Here is a 19,972-nt window from a genome sequence, read left to right on the forward strand (position 1 = left end):
AAATCCCTCATTTTGGAGTTGATCATTAGTTACAGTGTAGTCCCTGCCCTTAGCCCAGTGCCTTGACCCAGTTATTTCCCAGCTCCACCCTCCAGCAGGATACTACTTCACTTCTACCAAATGCCTTCAGAATTAATGTCCCATTGTCTGACCCATGACTTGACAGCTTGTCAGAGAGATTTTTTTCCCCCTCTGTCCAGTGTCTCTTAAGTTTACTTGTACTGTCTCCAAAGGGAAAGTGATGTGTCCTGTAGAACTCCTGACCTGGCTAAATAACTAAATTTCTATTTCTAATTTTAATGCTTGTATAAAATTCTATTGGGTTACTGTGTACATGAAGAATTTTCTTATTGTTGGAAAATTTGGATTTCTCAAGATCATAATCAGCAGCTTCTTTAATACAACTATGACACCTTCCTTCTGTTACTGTCTTCAGTTCTCTGCCTGACTGGGAGCACCTTGTTTCCCAGTGCCTTCTGTAATCCTGGAGACCTTGATAACAACACACAATAAGAAAGTAAAATCCTATGAGTTCCAGTGTTGACAGGATAAATATCCACTTTCTAGGTTAACTACACTATTTTGGAATAGTGTCAGATTTTAAGAGGAGAGGATTTTATATAAAATGATTTTAAACTGTTATAGTAAACTATTTGTAACCAACTAGTCATGATGTTTATATACAAAAGACAGCTCTGAAAATAAGAGTCTATGAGAACAGCATTTTTAAAAATAATTAGATATGCTGTTTGAAAATATACCAGATCAATATATATCATTATGTCCTGTTGAGTTGAAGCTGACTCATAGTTGATTCTCCAGTGAGCTTTCGGAGGCTGTGAATCGCAAAGGAGATTGACCACCTTTCTCCAATGAGGCTGCCTGAGGATTCGAATCACCTGCCTTTGTGTTGGCAGTGCAATTCCTTATCACTGAGTCTCCAGATGAGACTGACCAGTACAGTATCTGGGCGATGGAAGTTGGTGTGTTGGAATTAGTGAGACTGGCTCAGGACAGGGCAGGGTTCAGAGCTGCTGTACATAGGGTCACTAGGCATCGCAGGAGACTCAATGGCACATAACAACAACAACAACAAACTATATTGGTTGGGTTTTTTTTTTAATTTAAGCCTCTTGTTTAGAGTCAATAAGACCTCAAGGAGAGCCTCTGTATTTATAGTTGGTTGTTATTATATTTTGGAGGAACATTCTTCTAAGTGGTACAGCACCCTTCTGTCAATATGCTGTACTGAGGGAATCTGGGGTTGCTGTGATGCTGAACTCTGTGCCACTGGGGTGTCAAATGCCATAACGGTTATTGATAGTGGACAGCGTTTGGCGGAGCTCCCAGTTTAAGACAGGTTTGGAAGCAGGAGTCGCATCCACTTCCTAAACAACATGCCTCCGGAAACTCTATGAACTTTGATAAATGTTGATGGTTATAGAAAGGTTACAGGCCTTGTGTTCATAGGGTCGTAGAGAGTGTGCTCGACTAGAAGGCAATCAACAAGAAGTCACCAGAGCTCCCTAAATTAATATACAGCAGTGATAAAAGAGTGATTTGATTGAAATATATACAAATGGATATAAGTAGAAGTGTGTGATATTCACATACTTCTCAATGTATAGTTTGCTATTTTTCTAAATTGAAGATACCATGTTCTAAAATGAAAAAAAAATTCTCTAATGTAATCCAATAAGGGAGCTCTGGTGGCCTAGTGGCAAGAAGATGCACTGCAATCCCAGAGGCGCTTGGTTCAAATCCACCAGATGCTCTGCTGGAGAAGGAGGGACAATCTCCTCCTATACCAATCAGGTCTGATTTGATGGTACATACACAAAAAAAGAATAAATAAAAAAAAAGGTAATCCAATAAATTGTGGCTAACCTTGAGGAAAATGGGAATCTTAGAACACTTGATTGTGTTTATACTTGGACCAAGAAGCAGTCCTCAGAACAGAGAAGGAAACACTGCATGGTTCAAAATCAGAAAAGGAGTGTGTCTGGGATGCACCTTGTCCCCATCTATTTTCAATCTGTATACAGAACAGATCATTTGGGAGGCAGGGCTTTATGAGGAAATTGTGGCATCAAAATTGGAGGAAGACTCATCAACAACCTATGATATGCAGATGACACAACCTTACTTGCTGCAAAAAAGGTCAAGGACTGTAGTCTTCAATATGGATTGAAGCTCAACATCAAGAAGACAAAGATTCTCACCACTGGGCCAATTGGCAGCACCATAATAGATGGAGGAGAGATTGAGGCTGTTAACAATGACATCTTGCTTGGATCCACACTCAACATTCTTAACACCAGCAGTCAGGAAATCAAAAGATGAACTGCATTGGGAAAATCTGTTGTCATGGACCTCTCCAAAGTGCTGAAGAGAGATGATGTCAGTATAGATATAAAGGTGCACCTAATCCAGGCCATGGTCTTCATAATTACTTGTTATGCTTCAGAGAGTTGAACAAAGACTAAGGATGACAGGAAGAATAGATGCTTTCGAGTTGTGGTGCTGGAGAACAATCTTGAACATAGCATGGACTGTCAAGAAAACAAATAGGTCCGTCTTGGAGAGGGTGAAACCAAGTCTCTCCTTGGAGGTGAGGATTTTGAAGCTCCACCTCACTTACTTTGGGCACGAGGCCAGGAGAGGCCAGTCCTTGGAGAAGGACATCATGCTCGTATGGGTGGATGGACAAAGCAGGAGAGGGAGACTACGGATTAGATGGACTGATACAGCAACTGGGGCAATGGGGGTTGGTATGTTGGAATTAGTGAGACTGGCTCAGGACAGGGAAGGGTTCAGAGCTGCTGAATATGGGGTCGCAGGTGACTCAATGGCACATAACAATAATAACACACTATGACAAGTTTTGAAGCTGGAGTGGCATTCACTTCCTAAACAACATGCCTCTGGAAACTCTATGAACTTTGATAAATGTTGATACTTGGAGAGGGGCTTTAAGCCTCTTGTTCATAGGGTTGGTCACTATGAGTCGTGTTCGACTTGAAGGCAATAAAAAACAATCCAATAAATAAGCAAAATCAAAGTTTACAGAGTAAGCTAAGTATCCCTCTGAGTAGTTTAGGAAAACAAGTAGTAGCTAATCATTTCCTGACATTTCACTCTTAATATACCCATCAAAAGTTTCCCTCTATCAAAAGGTTTGCCTGCTTAATTCAGTCAAGTTTGAATTTATTATCCTGATGAATAAACAAAAAATTATCAATAAATAAGTATTGGTTGACTGGCATTGTAATATTTATACTGTGAAAACTCCAGTTCCTCAGAGGAAATCAGCAATGACAGTGATGTGGCGCTGGCTGTCATGAGATAAAGGGCTGCCAAACACTTGACAGGAATTACCCATGACAGGGGTCATCAACCACATTGTCTCAATGACTGATGAGTTACTATTAGCTGGGGTGCAGGTCAAAATGAATCTATTAGTTGTATAAAAGAATTGCTGCTTTTTTAAAAAAGAGAAGAGCAGATTTAAACTTATCCTTATGACAGCATTCTTATTTGCACTGTAATATGTTTCTTGACAAAGGGAAAAGGAATTATAAGCAGTGTACTATTGTTGCTATGTGCCGTTAAGTCCATGCGACTCATAGTGACCCAAAGCACTAACTCTGACAAACCTACACCCATTACCCCAGATACTACGTTAATCCGTCTCATCCAAGGTCTTCCTCTCCTGCGCTGTCCCTTCACCTTTCCAACTGTGATATCCTTTTCCAAGGTCTGGCCATGTGCCCAAAATACGTGAGACGGAGCTTCAAAATTGTAGCCTCCAATGAGAAACTTGGTTTCATCCTAAGACAGACCTGTTTGTTCTCTTGTGGTTCATGGCATGTTCAAGACTCTCCTCTAGCACTACAATTCAAAGGCACCAATTCTTCTTTGGTCATCCTTAGACATTGATGCATAGGAAGTAATTGCGAAGGTCACGGTCTAGATCAGATGCACCTTAGTCTCCAGACTGACATCTGTCCCTGATAGCAGATTTTCTCACTGCAATTTGTCTTTTGATTTCCTGACTGCTGGTGCCAAGACTGTTGCTTGTGCAGCTGAGCAAGCTGAAATTGTTTTTTATTTTTTAAAAAATGTATTGAGATTTTAATGAAAGTTTATAGAGAAGTTGGATTTCCATTCATACATTGTTGCACATTTTCCTCCCTGCCCTACCCCTAGTTAACTTTTTTATTTGGAAAAAAAATTCTTTCATTGTTATACAGATTGCTCCCCTCCCCCAGTCCACTTTACTATGCAGCTCTTATTCTGGACTCCTGTCATGCCAATAATACCTAATCATATATTCCTTTTATACAGTTCTCTCCCTTGTCTATTTCAATGCTGTGCAAATTATTTATCCCTTCTTCTTAGTTTCCCCTCAACCCCCATGCCAGTCGTGTTTTATAACAGTGGCATTATGCAGTATTTGTCTTTTTGTGATTGAGATATTTCACTCAGCAAGCTGAAATTGTTAACAACCTCAATCTCTTCTCCATCTATTATGATGCTGCCAACTGGCACAGTCGTTCAAATCTTTGTTTTCTTGATGTTGATCTTCAATCCATATAGAAGACTACAGTCCTTGACTTTCTGAAATAAGCACTTCAGTTTCAGCAAGCAAGGCTGTGTCATCTGCATATTGCAGGTTGTTGATGAGTCTTCCTCCAATCCTGATGCCACATTCCTCCTCAAGCCCAGCCTCAACACCAGCATACCAGATCTAGAGGAGGCACAGCCCTCATGTGGGAAATTATCCTACTGGGGCAGCAGTGTGTTAGACAAATGGAAAAGCAGAGACACTAAGTCACAAGACGACAGTCCTGGAGCAGGAACTCAGGGGCAAGGACCTGTCCCCAGTGCTGCCTCCGACCAAAATCCTTCCTGAAGGCTGGCACAAGGCAGTTGGACTCAGAGCCTCCTATACCGTGAGGGACCAGCAGCAGTGCGGGGCACAAGGCATCGCGGAAGTGACTTGAGGCCTGAGCCATCATATCAAGCATTGATTCGGGGGAGGGAGGTGCTGGATAGGGTAGGCAGAAGTGTAAGGGGAGGCTAACGGAGCAGAGAAAGGGATGGGAAAAGACACACGTACAAGGAGAGTACTACCATTTGTGTATCCTTCACTCCGATGCCATTAACTATTCACCTAAGAATTGTTATTTTCTAGAAGACCTAAACAGATTGAAAAGCATCCTGTGATGTCTTTCCATGAGTTACAAAAGTAAAGATATCACTATGACCCAAAGTACTGCAACCTCGAAAAATTGTCAACTGTCAATGGAAAAACCAACGTTTAAACTCATATGGAATCCTAGGAAGACCCAAACGGTCAAAACCATCTTGAAGAGCAACAAAACAAGAACACTTCCAAATTTCAAAACAGGTCATAATTAAAACAATGTGCTAATGGTGTTGTTGTTGTTAAGTGCCGTTGAGTCGCAGGCGACTCATAGCGACTCTATGAAGGAGAATCCTCAATGCTTGGGTGCCTTTCATCCTCTCTCCAGGTTCATAGGGTTTCCGGAGGCAAGCTATTATGGAAGTGGATGCCACTCCTCCTTCCAAGCTTGTTTTAATCGGGGAGCTCCACCCCACTCTCTGTCTGCATTGGGTAGCCAACCATTAACGCATTTGACACATCAGTGTCACAGTGTTTAGCCTCACAGCAACCACAAGTGACCGCGGTAGGGCAACTTATACAGGTAATGGTGTAAGAATAGATATATCAACCAGTAACACAGAAATGAGTGTTTAAAAAAATCCGTATGGTTATTGACAACCGCTTTTGGACAGAACACAAAGTCCATTCTATGATGAAAGGAGAGACTCTTCAACAAATGGAGCTGGGACTACTGGATTTCCACATGCAAAACAATGAGCATGGTCTCATAATACAGATGGACATGAACTAAAAAGGGATGGATGACCTAATTATAAGAACTAGAATCATAAAAATCTTAGAAGGAAACAAACGGGTGAAATTATAAGACTTTTTTTTATACAATGGAGTCTTAGATAGGATATCAAAAGTAAAAGGTATAAAAGTATGGAGAAATTGGATCTGACCAAAATTTTTTAAAAACCTACAAAATGAGAGAAAATATTTGGTGACCGTGTACTTGACAGAGCTTTGATATCTGTAATATGTAAGAGTTATAAACTGACAATGAAAAGACATAACCTATTAAAAATGGACAAAAGATATGAGGAGCTATTTCTCCCAAAGAAAATAAGTGACCAACAAGCACGTGGAAAGATATTCAGCATCATTAGTCACTGTTGCTGTGTTCCATCGAATTGGAACTGATGCATAGCTGTCCCTCCAGGTGGGTTTTCAGAGGCAGGTCATCAAATGGGAGAGAATGCCATTATTCTCCCGCAGAGCAGTTGGTGTACTCAAACTGCAGGCTTTCGGGACTGTAGCACATTTTCTTACCATTAGGCCACTAGAGCTCCCTTGGTAGTCGTTAGAGAAATGCAAATGAAAATCACAATGAAATATCACTTCATTCTATTAGAATGATTACTATTAGCAAAAACCAGAAAAGAACAAGTATTGGAAAGAATATGAGTAATTAGAATCCTTGTGCATCGCTGGTGGGAATGTAAACTGGTGTAATCACTATGGAAAAAGTCTGTTGGTTCTCCAAAAAGTTAAGTACAGAATTATACTGATACCTATGAGACATCAGATCGAATGGACTCCCCTGTTTTTCTGGAAGTCAAGGAAAATATTTTGAGTTTTCTTTCTCTGACATTTCTACCTTATACAGGTTCCAGGTTTTGAAGGTTTTACTGTACCATATGACTCAGTAACTCCATTCCTAGTTAGGTAGTTCCCCAAAGATCTGAAGGCAGAGACTCAAACACATACTTGTACAGAAATGCTCATTTTAGTATAATTCATAATAAGTAAACAATGGAAAACAGTCTTAGTGTTCATTATGGTATGAATGGATAGCGTATTTAAAAATGAAATAGCATTCAACCTAAATAGAATGAAAATGCTGATATATATTAAGACATGCATTAACCCTGAAAACAAGACTGAGTGAAATAAGTCAGATACAAAAGGACAAATATTGTATGATGTCACTGATACAAAAATATCTACGCAAGTGCCTACAGACAATGTTTATTAGTGGTAACCTAAAATTTCAAAGAGAAGGGAATGGGAAATAAATACTTTAAGGAACACTGAATTTGTTTAAGGAGATCAAAACTTTCTGAAATGGACAATGGTGATGACAACATAACATGATGAATGTAATTTAAACTATGCCACTGAACTGTACACTTAACAATGGCTAGAAAGACAAAATTTCTGCTACATATATTTTACCACAGTTAAAAAAATGATAATTATGCTCCAATATGTCATAGTTCTCAAAGTGTAATTGAGGATTCTGTGATCACTAAAACCCTTACAAGGGGTACAAGGTCTTCTCTTTCCCACCTATATATCTATGAGGCCAGGTTTTCAGTGTGCAATTGAACGAGTGTAACAGAGTGCATGTGGAAGTAGGTTAGAATCCAGCTGTCTTAAGTCAGACATTAGAGAATTTTGAAAAAAATGTGGAATAATGCCATTTTTCTATTTTCCCCCTGAGGATAAAGCCCTCCATCATATAGTATTTTATCTATATTAATGCACAATGGGTATACTATGTAATTAATTTTATTTTTATTGTTATTGAGAATATACACTCCAATTCAGCAATTTATCTAGGCAAAATGAAAAGATATTGATTACATTCTTCCAGGTGTACAATTATTCTTAAACTCACTGCCCTCTAAAGTCTTACCTAATCTTGGGAACTGCTTCTGTTAGTTTCATCCCAGATAGATCTTTAAAGAGCACAAGGCTTATACAGTCATTCTTTAAGTTAAGCTAAACAACTATTTGGTTTTAAGAAGATTTAGGTGATACATTATTTTATTTAAGAGTTAAGATATAAAGATTATCTATACCATAGCACAAGAAATCCTGGACTCTGAAAATTTAAAATTCTGTTCTACATTCTTGCCCTTTTGATGTGGATTTTTTTGCCCCTCATAGCATCATTGATTAAAATGTTCAGTAATGGTAGCCAGTAGTTCTTCTGGACTTAAAGTAAAGAGGAAAGTGGTTCATGAAGGCAATTAGACAATCTATATTTTCTTCCTGTTTTTAATTTGGTTATTATTCCTCTCTAGTACAAGTGCCGAGAGTGTTGACTGTGGAGACAAGCAAACTAAAGCTGTGAACAATCTCAATCTTTTCACCATCCATCCTGATGCTGCCAACTGGTCCAGTGGTAAGAATCTTTGTCTTCTTGACATTGAGCCTCAATCCATTTTGGAGGCTGCAGTCCTTGACCCTCTGCAGCAAGTGCTTCAGGTCCTCTTCAGTTTCGACAAGCAGGGTTGTGTCATCTGCATAAAGCAGATTGTTGATGAATCTTCCACCAATCCTGACGCCAAACTTCTCCACATAGAGCCCAGCCTCACGGATAATATGTTCTGCATACAGGTTGAAAAGGTATGGAGACAGTACACATCCCTGGCATACGCCCTTCCCAATTTTGAACCATGCAGTGTTTCCTTGCTCTGTTCTGATGACTGCCTCTTGGTCCCTCATTAGCACGATCAAGTGTTCTGGGATTCTCAGTCTTCTCAGAGTCAGCCATAGTTTGTTATGATCCACACCGTCGAATGCCTTTGCATAATCAATGAAACACAGATAGACATTCTTCTGGTATGGCCCACTTTCAGCTAAAATCCATCTAACATTAGCTACAATTTTCCTAGTACCATGACCCCTTCTAAACCCAGCCTGGACTTCTGGCAGTTCTCTGCTGATGTGCTGTTCCAGTCGTTTTTGGATAATCATCAGTAGAATCTTGCTTGCATGTGAAATCAACGATATTGTTCTATAGTTTCCACATGCAACACTTTTGGCACCAGTAGCCAGGAAATTAAAAGACGTATTGCGATGGGAAAGTCTGCTGTTAGGGAACTCTCCAAAGTTCTGAAGAGCAATGGTGTCTCTCTGGAGACTAAGGTGCATCTGATACAGGCCATGGTCTTTGCGATCACTTGTTATGCATCAGAGAGTCGGACAATGACCAAGGAGGATAGAAGGAGAATTGACGCCTTTGAGCTGTGGTGCTGGAGAAGAGTATTGAGGGTACCATGGACTGCTAGGAAAACAAACAGATTTATCCTGGAAAGGGTTATACCAGGCGGCTCCCTGGAGACAAGGATTTTGAGGCTCCGTCTAACATACTTTGGACATGTTGTAAGGAGGGACCGGTCCTTGGAGAAGGACATCATGCTTGGGAGGGTGGAGGGACAGCACAGGAGGGGAAGGCCCTCTATGAGGTGGATTGAATCAGTGACTGGGGTAATCAGGATGGGTGTATCGGAGACAGTGCGATTGGCACAGGACAGAACAGAGTTTAGGGCTGTTGTACATAGGGTCTCTATGAGTCGTAAGTGACTCGACGGCACATAACAACAACAACAACAACTAGTACAAGTGAATAGAGCTCAATTATTGTAACTCAGAAGCTTAAGACTCAGGTACTACATAAGGAAGATGGAGGTGAAAAAGAGGCATTAACCATGTTATTATATGTTTATTAATTATATATTATATTATATTATATTATATAGAGCAGTGGTATCTCTCTGGAGACTAAGGTGCATCTGATACAGGCCATGGTCTTCGCAATCACCTGTTATGCATCAGAGAGTTGGACAATGACCAAGGAGGATAGAAGGAGAACTGATGCCTTTGAGCTGTGGTGCTGGAGAAGAATACTGAGAATACCATGGACTGCTAGGAAAACAAATAGATTTGTCCTGGAGAGGGTTAAACCGGGTGGCTCCTTGGAGGCAAGGATTCTGAGGCTCCGTCTAACTTACTTCGGACATGTAGTGAGGAGGGACCGGTCCTTGGAGAGGGACATCATGCTTGGGAGGGTGGAGGGACGGCGCAGGAGAGGAAGGCCCTCTATGAGGTGGATTGATTCAGTGACTGGGATAATTGGGATGGGAGTGTCAGAGACAGTGCGATTGGCACAGGACAGAGTGGAGTTTAGGGCTGTTGTACATAGGGTCGCTATGAGTCGCAGGCAACTCGACGGCACATAACAACAACAACAACATATTATATTATATCATATTATATCATATTTAGCAATCGGTTTGTATGTCCCATGAAACCATCACCCAGAACACTTCCAAGTCAAGGGACCTGAAGGGCTTGGTTGTACATAAGTAGGGTTGGCAGCTAATCTGTTGTCCTTGTTGCAAATACTTCACACTACTTTTGCCAACTCAAGTGTTTTTGCAGGTGTACTACTTATTGAGAGCAATTACATCCATTAGCTGTAACCTCATCCTTAATCAATGTAATTGTTTCCATCAGTATAAGCCAAAAGTCAATATGTGTTATTTATTTATATTTGCTTGGTGATATGTTTATGACTTGTTACAGATTGCATTGATTCTCTGTGTTTGGCATGTAATGAGAATTACTATTATTTTTAATCAATAATTAAGTACTAAAAATTTTCTGTCTAAATTTCAAATATGGTAAATACCAACATGTATAACCCACGTTTAACCAAGCTCTTTGTCAGAGTGTAAAGGGGTTCAAAGGCCTAAAACGTTTGATGATTGAACTACTGTTCTAATGGATGCCAGGAACTCAAAGCTGGCTGACCTGTTTCAGCTACACCAGCCCCTGGGCACAGGACTAACAACTTGTACGCACTACGTCACCAAGTAAAGGTGAAAATGAGGGCACTTCACTGGGGCACAGGAAGGGTGGAGGAGAAGAGGCATACATCCTTCTGTCATAATTGTATTTGTAGACAAGGCTCAGCCTCATTCGGGGTGACCGGGGTTTTTCATGTTCCTATCTTTAGCTCTGTTGGTACAGTCAGTGGGGAGTTGTGCTGCTAACCCAAAGTGGGGAAATGCGCAGTCTCCTCTGGGGCAATTTATATCCTCAGAAACCCACTGGAGCATCAACTAGGAGTCAGTTCTGATTTGATGGCAATGAGTTTGAGCTTGATCTTTATTTTCAGAAAGAGAATATTCAGTCCTTCTATAATGAAAATATTTGGGAAAGCTCTACATAGGAGCCCTCGTAGCACAGTGGTTAATAACTTGGTTGATAACCACAAGGTTGTCAGTCTGAACCCAGCATTCACTCCAGGGGAGATGACAAGGCAGTCTGCTTCCATAAAGAAATTGTATGGAGCAATTCTACTCTGTCCTATACGGTTGCTGTAAGTGGGAACTGGCTTGATGGCAATGGGTTTGGTAAAACTCTACGAGTTATACACTTGAGACATGAAAAACTACAGCTATATAGCTCAGTGGATACAACTAGTGCTCTACCAAGCAAGTCTGGGAGCAGTGATATCTCAGTGTTGCACGTTGTTGTTGATTGCCTTCAAGTCGAGCACAACTCATAGCGACACTATGAACAAAAGGCCTGAGGCCCCTCTACAACTATCAACATTTATCAAAGTTCATAGAGTTTCCACAGGCATGTTATTTAGGAAGTGGATGCCACTCATAGCAATATGCATATCCTGAGCCCAAATCTTGATTTTAAAACACCATTAACTGTTTACTATAAGAATCAGAGTTCTGTGAGAAATGGTTGATTGAGGTGGGGGGCAGGAAAAACTTGGTAGATGCAATGAGAAGAAACAGCTTCACTTGACTTCCAAAGATACCTAACCAATCATGGAGAGATACATAATAAACCCAAGAGGAGGGGCATTCTATGTAACACACTCAAAAGCATCAAGGTCATGGATGTCAAGGAAAGACTGAGGAACTCTTCCAGACAGAGTAAGATTAGCTCATAGTTAAGGAGTGATGCGATCAAGTACAATTGGCAATTCTAGAATCAAATTATTTTGCCCCATCACCTGTCTACCAGTTTGCCATATGTAGTATCTTCTTAAAGCTATGATACTGAGTAGATTTTACTGAAGAATTAGATGGCTGTTAGGTACCAAAGTGAATTTCTTGATACTTAGGTAGTTTTAAAGAAAAACACATTTGTTTGTAAACAAAAAAGCGAGCACACACAAAATAAGGTATTTGGGAATCATGGGTTATGCTGGCAACTTACTCTAAAAAAATGGTTTTTTTTTATATTGTACTTGAAATTTCTTTAGGAGATCTAGATGGCTTTTAAAAAAAGTATTCAGTGTAAACTCACTATTGTGTTCAACTAATGGCAAAAAAGTAAGAAAAAGAATCATTTCATTCCTCTTGTAGGTACTATGAAAATTGTAAAAGTCACATAGTTTTCTAAAACAATTAAATGGAATCAAGGGAGGTTCATAGGTCCTCTTATTATCGGCACTCTCTTTTGCAGGGAAAGTAGAAGTTGTGAGGATCTTCAGCTTATAAACAATTGCTTTCAACTTTCTTACAAAGCATCTGCATGTCCCACGTTGTTGTCAGCCGCCCTCGAGCCAGCCCATGACTAACGCTGACTCCACGTGAACACAGGCTTTTCCTGGCTGTGATCTTTATGGGAGCAGTTCATCAGGCCTTTCTCAGGGGAGTTGCTGGGGGCATTTGGACTGCCAGTCTTTCATGTTAAGAGTCAATTACAAACTGCTTGCACCACCCAGACTCCTCTGCACGTTTTCTTGTTGTTGTCGTTAGGTACTGTTGAGTCATAGACGACTCATGGTGACCCTATGAATGAAAGGCCTGAGCACTGTTCATACATAGAGTTTCCTGAGGCAAGCCATTTTGGAAGTGGATGACGCTCCTGCTTCCAGGCTTGGTTTAGTGGGGAAGCTCCAGCAAACACTGTCCACCATGGGTAACCATTACCACGTTTGGCACATCATTGTCCCAGCTGCATGTCTTACAGACATTTAATTCACTGGTGTGGCTGTGGAAGAAACTTCCCAGTTCAAATAAAGTTGTACTCTATGTTTTGTAAATTAGTACCTCTCCCTTTCCTCCATAATTTTACTCTTAGGCTTCATCAAAAGTTCTCCATATATCTCCAAGCCTGTGAAAATTCTCTGACTGCATTATACTCATATAGTGCCTATACTCTATAAGTACTTTGAACTATTCTACAAACTTTGGTATGGGTTCACATCTTACATCCTCCCAATCACCAACACCAGAGTATAGTCTTCATTTGTTAGATGGGAAACATTTCTGGACAGAAATGAATGACTTATCTAAAGTTAGCCTAAATCTAATATTTCTATTTTCTTTGAACCAATAGCTCAAATCTTCTGACTTTCAGATCTGTGTCTCTTTCTGCCAAACTCAAAACTTGTGCTCACTGGCAGTGAGATATGTCTTTGAGTCCTTGTCCACAAAACACTCAAAAGATAAGTTTGGCTAAGGTCCAGCAAATATCAACTCCGTGATGTGGCATTTCCACTCACTGAATAGGTGTCTCTCACAGATAATGCATCCAAAACAGGACTCTTGATTTGAAACTCCAAACCTGCTCCTTCTGTAGTAGTACGCCTTTTCCACTCAGTTACTACATCCTCAGACCTAAGCTACTCTTGATTTATTTTCCCTCATCCCCACATCCAATCCCCTGGCTAGTCCATAGTTTCCTGAAGCACTCACTTCTCTGCACCTTCAATGCTAACTGTACTTCCTCATAGAAAATGCTTGCTTGCCCCCAGAGTGCTTCAGAGTTCCTCACTGTGAGCTGCCTAACTCTCCCTTCACTAATGGTTCTGAGCAAAGTCTTCTGAATGCCTACAACTCTGATTTTGGTGGGACTCTTTATCTCTGTAGATGTTAAGAAATGAAAAGAAAAAATTATTTGCTGGCCTGGTCTTAGTACAAGGTCTTAGTACGTTCTGCTGATGGTAGGTGAAAAGGCCTCTCAAAATCTCTTGGAAATCAAGGACTGATTCTGTAAAAAGCAAGGAAATACAAAGACTTTGAGGAAAAAAAATAACAGGGGAAAACAACAATAGCAAAATCACTATCAATAAAAGTTACGTTTCTCATACTTAATCAGTGGTTAGCAAAATAAAGCTCCTAGCTGTGTGACACTGTGTGACTGGCTCAAAATTCTCTTTCATGGGCCATACATGTTGTGTATGTCTGCCCAGGCACAGGGTGGCCAGGCTACACCAGACCCCCTACGGGAGGTCTAGTTTCAGGATTACAAGCTCCCATCGGGCTGCTTACAGGATTTATATATACTACAGCACTGAGCCTGGAGCATGCTGCCCATCCTAGACACAGATGCTGAAAAGTCCACACCATCACTGTAAATGTACACCAGGGAGCATAATAGGCCACAAGGTCTAGACTGATACAAGATCCTTTTTACTATGTGTGCTTTCAGTATCAGAACTAAAAATTATGTAAGTGACATATGATGTGGGGCTGTGTATTGTGTTACACACACACACACACACAAATACTGGGGAAAGATGACGCTCAAATTAAATAGTATTACAGGAGCTCTGGGGACCAAGTGGTAGAGAGTTGAGCTGCCAAGCCTCCAAGCTGCTCTGAGGGAGAGAGATGGCTAATCTCCTCCTGTGTTATTTCCAGCCTCTGAAAACTCACTGGAAGATCAGTTATGAGCTGGTTCTGACTTGACATCACACAACAACTACAATGTGTAGATATAAAGAGGATCCAGATAACCTAGAACACTCTTCCCAACTAACTCTTCACTGTTTATAAAAACTTAACACCTGATTTCTGTATAAAGGAAGGAAGACAGCTAATCCTGGAATCACAACTGTTTGACTCCAGCATATACAGCATAATCGATTTTTTAAAAAAACATTTTAGCTTCTAAATAATATAATAAATTAAATATATGACATAAGCTAACAGCAAAATAAATCTGGCACAGATCAACTGACGGCAGAAACTGGATGTCAGCCCAGAAGTTGGATCGGAGGGGGACAGAGCCTAGAATTAAAAATTAAAAATTTCCCAGAAATAGTTCCCATGTGGATAATGATCTGACAGTGCAGGAAAATGTATGGTTACATTAATGCACTAAAAGAGCTCCCCTGTTTTGAGGTGGCTGTTACTGAAGGTGAAAGGGGAAGTGATTTGCTGGGGTGCCGCAACCAACCCCCTGTGCCATGCCTCCCGTTCTGTCACCATGGCTGGTTTTCTGCCAATCGTTCCTACATGACGTCTTCAAAGTTCTGCAGAGAGAGGGAAGGGCCCAGGGAGCACACAGCGAGCAGCAGTGGCCGGGGCCACGGCATATGTGGATGCGTTTGTTTTCCCAATTACTAGCACTTTCTTTTCTACTAACTTCCAGCTTTCAGTACTAGAAAAAAAGAGGTCCTACAGACCTAGAGCTTTCAAATAATGAGGAGAGACTGCTTCAGCTTACCAGATTTCCGACAGTCAAGACATGCTCAAATTGTGGTGTCATCGGATGGTGCTCCATTGCCATAAACAGTGTGTTCAGGACAATGCAGATGGTGATGGCTAAGTCCACAAAAGGGTCCATGACTATCAAGTTCACAATCTCTTTCAGTTTTATCCAGTACGGATGACACTCCCAGATGAGGAAAGTGTTAGCAAATTTATACCAACAGGGTGGGCACTTCCTCTGAGACTCTTCCAATTCTGTGGTAGGTAAAGAACAAAGATGGTCTCTCAAGCATATGAATTACATATTAATATTAAGAACATATTAAGACCTCATAATGAAAACTCAAGGTTGCTAGAGTGCTGACATTCCGAAGCGTCTCTATTCATTTTCTTTTTTCTTAGGGTAGAGAGGAGGCATGTTTAATACACAGTCCTTTCCCTATTCATAATGATCTGTTGTTTTTAGGTGCCCATGACTCGGCTTTAGCTCACAGAAACCCTCTGAACAACATACAGAAACCTGCCTTATCCTGTGCCATCCTCACAATATCTGATATGCTTGAGTCCATTATTACAATCACTGTCAATCCAGCTTGTCGGTGGTCTCTTTCTAGTGACCAATAAAATCCAATCCATCAGTTTTAGGAGGGTGGGAAGCATCCTGGTGAGGAGCTTGGGCTCCCTTGTGTAACTGGTTTCAGTGCTTAGACTTCATGTGAGCTCACGTGATGTACGTGACTTCTCTGTGTAGCCTCACCTATAAGAAGGGCCACTGTAACAGGATGATAAATGAGTTGACGGCTATAATGCACCAGCACACAGTCAGTGAAGCAGTCAAAAGCATGGATCCTAAACCTAGAAATAACAAGGCTCAACACCAGTTCTGACATTTACTGTGGGACGCTGAGCAAGTGACTTTGTTGTGAGAATTAGTGAGCTAAGTGTGCATGTGTCCTTGTGTGTGTGAAGTACCACAGGATACACGAACATTAAAAGCAGCAGAAGCAGAATCAGCTTTGTCAACTAGCTACCAGGAAGAATACATCTATTATGTTCTCATGAAGTACACGTCCCTGTCCTCATCTTCAGTGAGACCATTATTTAATTAGGAATATAAGTCACATGCGTCTTTCTCTTTTTTTATCTGTTCTCTCTTACCCTTTTGCATTTTCCTATTCTTTTTTATTTTCCTCTTTAGGTCAGTAGCAGAATGCTCCATGGACTTTTTAAAAAAAATTTTTATTTTATATTGGTTTGCATACAAACGTTGTATACATTGTGTTTCTCCCTTTGCTTCATTCACATTGTGTTTCACACAGTCATACCCATACATTGTCACACCCACCATTCCCCATCTTTCCTCTTCTTGCTCTGCCTTTCTATCTCCCGCTAGGGCCTTATTTTTTCTTCCCGTTGCTTGCTTTCTGCCTTTCCCCCTCTCTCCTTTTTCCTCTTCTCTTTCTTTTAGCAGCCAATATTTCTTCCTCCCTTTCTTCAAACATCTGACATATTCAAATAAGATCTGACCCGCCCCCTCCAAATATCAATATGTAAATCAGATAAATCAAGAAGAGCTCAAGCCTTGACCCATTAACTTCTTCCTTCCCTGAGGTAGATCCCCATAACCTTCAACTCTGAAAACCAGAGACTAAAAATAAATAAATAAATACATAAAAAATATCGCTGGACTAGATGATCTCTAAGGCAATTACAAAGCAGATAAAAAAATATGATCAGCATTAAAAGTGGGAGCCATTTAGTTGACAGTTACAACGATGTCGTAGGCCTGCGGCCCAAGCCAAGAAAGCATTTCTCAAATTAAGGATGAAATGTAATAGCTAGGATTACCAAATTCCAAGAACTGTGAACTAAGAGGATGCTCTTTTAAAGGTGTAACTTTGAGAACCTGTCAGAATGATAATCCTTAGAAGTAAGGTATAGGTTCTACATGGTTAGTTGTTCCTTCCCCAACACAATTCTACTGATAAAAATCAAGTCATTTAGAGAATAAAAAGTTTCCCAACATTTCCCCAAGAACAAGATGGCTGCCTTAAATGAGTCGGCTTTCCCCTTTCCAAGCAGCTGGACGGTGCCCATGGTGATGGCTTTATTTTAGATGGGTGGCTTTGGTTATGGTTTGTGATTGGCTCCCTGGTTGCTAAGAAAATGGTTGCCTTGGTTTTTCAGATTTACGGGCCACAAGTAAGCGCCATGTGGGAGTCTGCGTGGGAAAGGAAGTCTGTGAAGAAATTTTGCTTTGGCTTCTTCCTCATAGAACTCCCTCCCTCCCAAGGTAAATTTAGGTTTCTTCCCCAAAAAAGAAAATGGAAAAGGTTCTCTTATTTCCATAAATTCTTATAATACATATTTGGAAATCTGGTTCCGTTCCCTTTTTAATCTCCTCCTTTCTCCAAATGTCTGCTGTTTGCTGGCACGTGGAGGTCAAAGCAGGGACTGTTCACATTTCTGACAGTGACACAACTGTCCTATTTTACAAAGAACAGGGCTTTGCCAGGCAGGAAGGGGTTCTCCCTGCCTCCAGGGCATCAGGACCATCCGTACAGGGATAGCAGAGCTTCTGCATACCCACAGTTACTGAAGAGGGAAGACCTTCATGATAACCCCGTTTCCCTAAAAGTAAGAGGATCTGTGGTTGTAGTTGGAAAAGACCCAATGGGTGAAGAAGGAGGTTAATAATGGGACTCAAAACCTTGTACACTTTTTCTAGACCTGCATATCTGGAGTGGTTGAGGGGTGGGTAATGTATGGAAATGAGACATCTAAGCTATTATACAAACATCTTATGTTTGTTAGTTGAATGAAAGAGAAATAAAAAATGGTAGGAACAGCAAGGACAGTTATCTCTAAAGGCAAGTTCTGTTTTCTTTTGTTTAGAACTATAGTAAAACATATGCAACAAAACATTTGCAATTTTAGCTGTTTCCTCATGTATAATTCTGTGAAATTAATGATATTAACTACGTTGTATGACCATCACCATTATAAATTTTTTTCTACCTTCTGTAACAGACACTATAAGGGACTTGTAAGAAAAATTTCAGTAAAGGTTTAAAGATCATATTGGATTTTCCTTATATATACTCATAGACATTTTGTTTTATAACATTAGGGTAAATATTACAATGTCCAATCAGTCTTTTATTGTGTATTGTCTTTTCTTTATAGGGGGCTTTTGGAAAACACTTTACTTAAACATCTATAAAGGCCTTCTAGTGGCTTAGTGGTAAGGAGCTGCACTGCCAAGCCACAGGCACATGGTTTGAGTCAACCAGTAGCTCCGTGGAGAGAAAAATGGGCAGTCTCCTCTCATTTGATTTACTGTCTCTGAAAACTGGAAGTCAGAGATTAGTTCGTTCTTACTCCATGGCACATAACAACAACAAGAAGAATAGATAATATGAAATCCTATCACTGCAGTCTACAATATGGATTGAGGCTCAATGTCAAGAAAACAAAGATTCTCACCACTGGACCAATTGGCAGCATCAGGATGGATGGTGAAGAGATTGAGATTGTACACAGCTTTAGTTTGCTTGGCTCCATAGTCAACAGTCTTGGCACCAGTAGCCAGGAAATTAAAAGGCGCATTGCCATGGGAAAGTCTGCTGTTAGGGACCTCTCCAAAGTGCTGAAGAGTAATGGTATCTCTTTGGAGACTAAGGTGCGTCTGATACAGGCTATGGTCTTCGCAATCACCTGTTATGCATCAGAGAGTTGGACAATGACCAAGGAGGATAGAAGGAGAACTGATGCCTTTGAGCTGTGGTGCTGGAGAAGAGTATTGAGAATACCATGGACTGCCAGGAAAACAAACAGATTTGTCCTGGAGAGGGTTAAACCGGGTGGCTCCTTGGAGGCAAGGATTCTGAGGCTCCGTCTAACATACTTTGGACATGTTGCGAGGAGAGACCGGTCCTTGGAGAGGGACATCATGCTTGGGAGGGTGGAGGGACAGTGCAGGAGGGGAAGGCCCTCTATGAGGTGGATTGATTCAGTGACTGGGATAATTGGGATGGGAGTGTCAGAGACAGTGCGATTGGCACAGGACAGAGCGGAGTTTAGGGCTGTTGTGGGTCGCTATGAGTCGCAGGCGACTCGACGGCACATAACAACAACAACAACATCATTACTTCTTCATTTCATCAATTCTTTCCCCCTTTGCCATAGTTTAATGGTTTATGGTTTTGAGAAACGAGACTACATAACTCTTTGTCTGCATCTAATTCTAGCCCTCTTTTAAACCTCCAAAGCTGGTAGCCAACTGTGAATTCTGCTGAGTTCATTGGATCCTGGTTAAGCATGCTTGCAACAGGATAGGCGTCAGAGTAGGCACAATTTTTAAATTTTTTGCAGGGTTTTAGAATTCTCCTTTATAGTTTCCAAACCATTAAGTAGGTAGGAGCTTACATCTTTGATCAGAAATAATAAAACTATTTTAATTTTTGGAGAAAATTAAACAATGTCAGTTTCCCAAGTGAAAATGTGAGAAGCAGAAATGACTATTCAATCAGTGTAGCAAACATTAAATACAGACCAAGCAATGGTTAAATAG

At 40.7% G+C, this 19,972-nt stretch overlaps 1 protein-coding gene across 4 annotated transcripts in view; it reads right to left on the reverse strand.

The window, feature by feature from the left end:
• SCN8A (sodium channel, voltage gated, type VIII, alpha subunit) overlaps positions 1–19,972 on the reverse strand; it is a 352,497-nt gene that overhangs the window by 63,385 nt on the left and 269,140 nt on the right. For all 4 annotated transcript variants that reach the window (XM_006900213.1, XM_006900211.1, XM_006900212.1 and 1 more), the window contains one exon: positions 15,416–15,654. In XM_006900213.1, the coding sequence (XP_006900275.1) occupies positions 15,416–15,654 (239 nt within the window). The remainder of the gene's footprint in view (positions 1–15,415; positions 15,655–19,972) is intronic.

Source organism: Elephantulus edwardii, unplaced genomic scaffold, assembly GCF_000299155.1.
Source record: "Elephantulus edwardii isolate Elephantulus edwardi_28Jun2011 unplaced genomic scaffold, EleEdw1.0 scaffold00278, whole genome shotgun sequence".
NCBI classification, from domain to species: domain Eukaryota; kingdom Metazoa; phylum Chordata; class Mammalia; order Macroscelidea; family Macroscelididae; genus Elephantulus; species Elephantulus edwardii.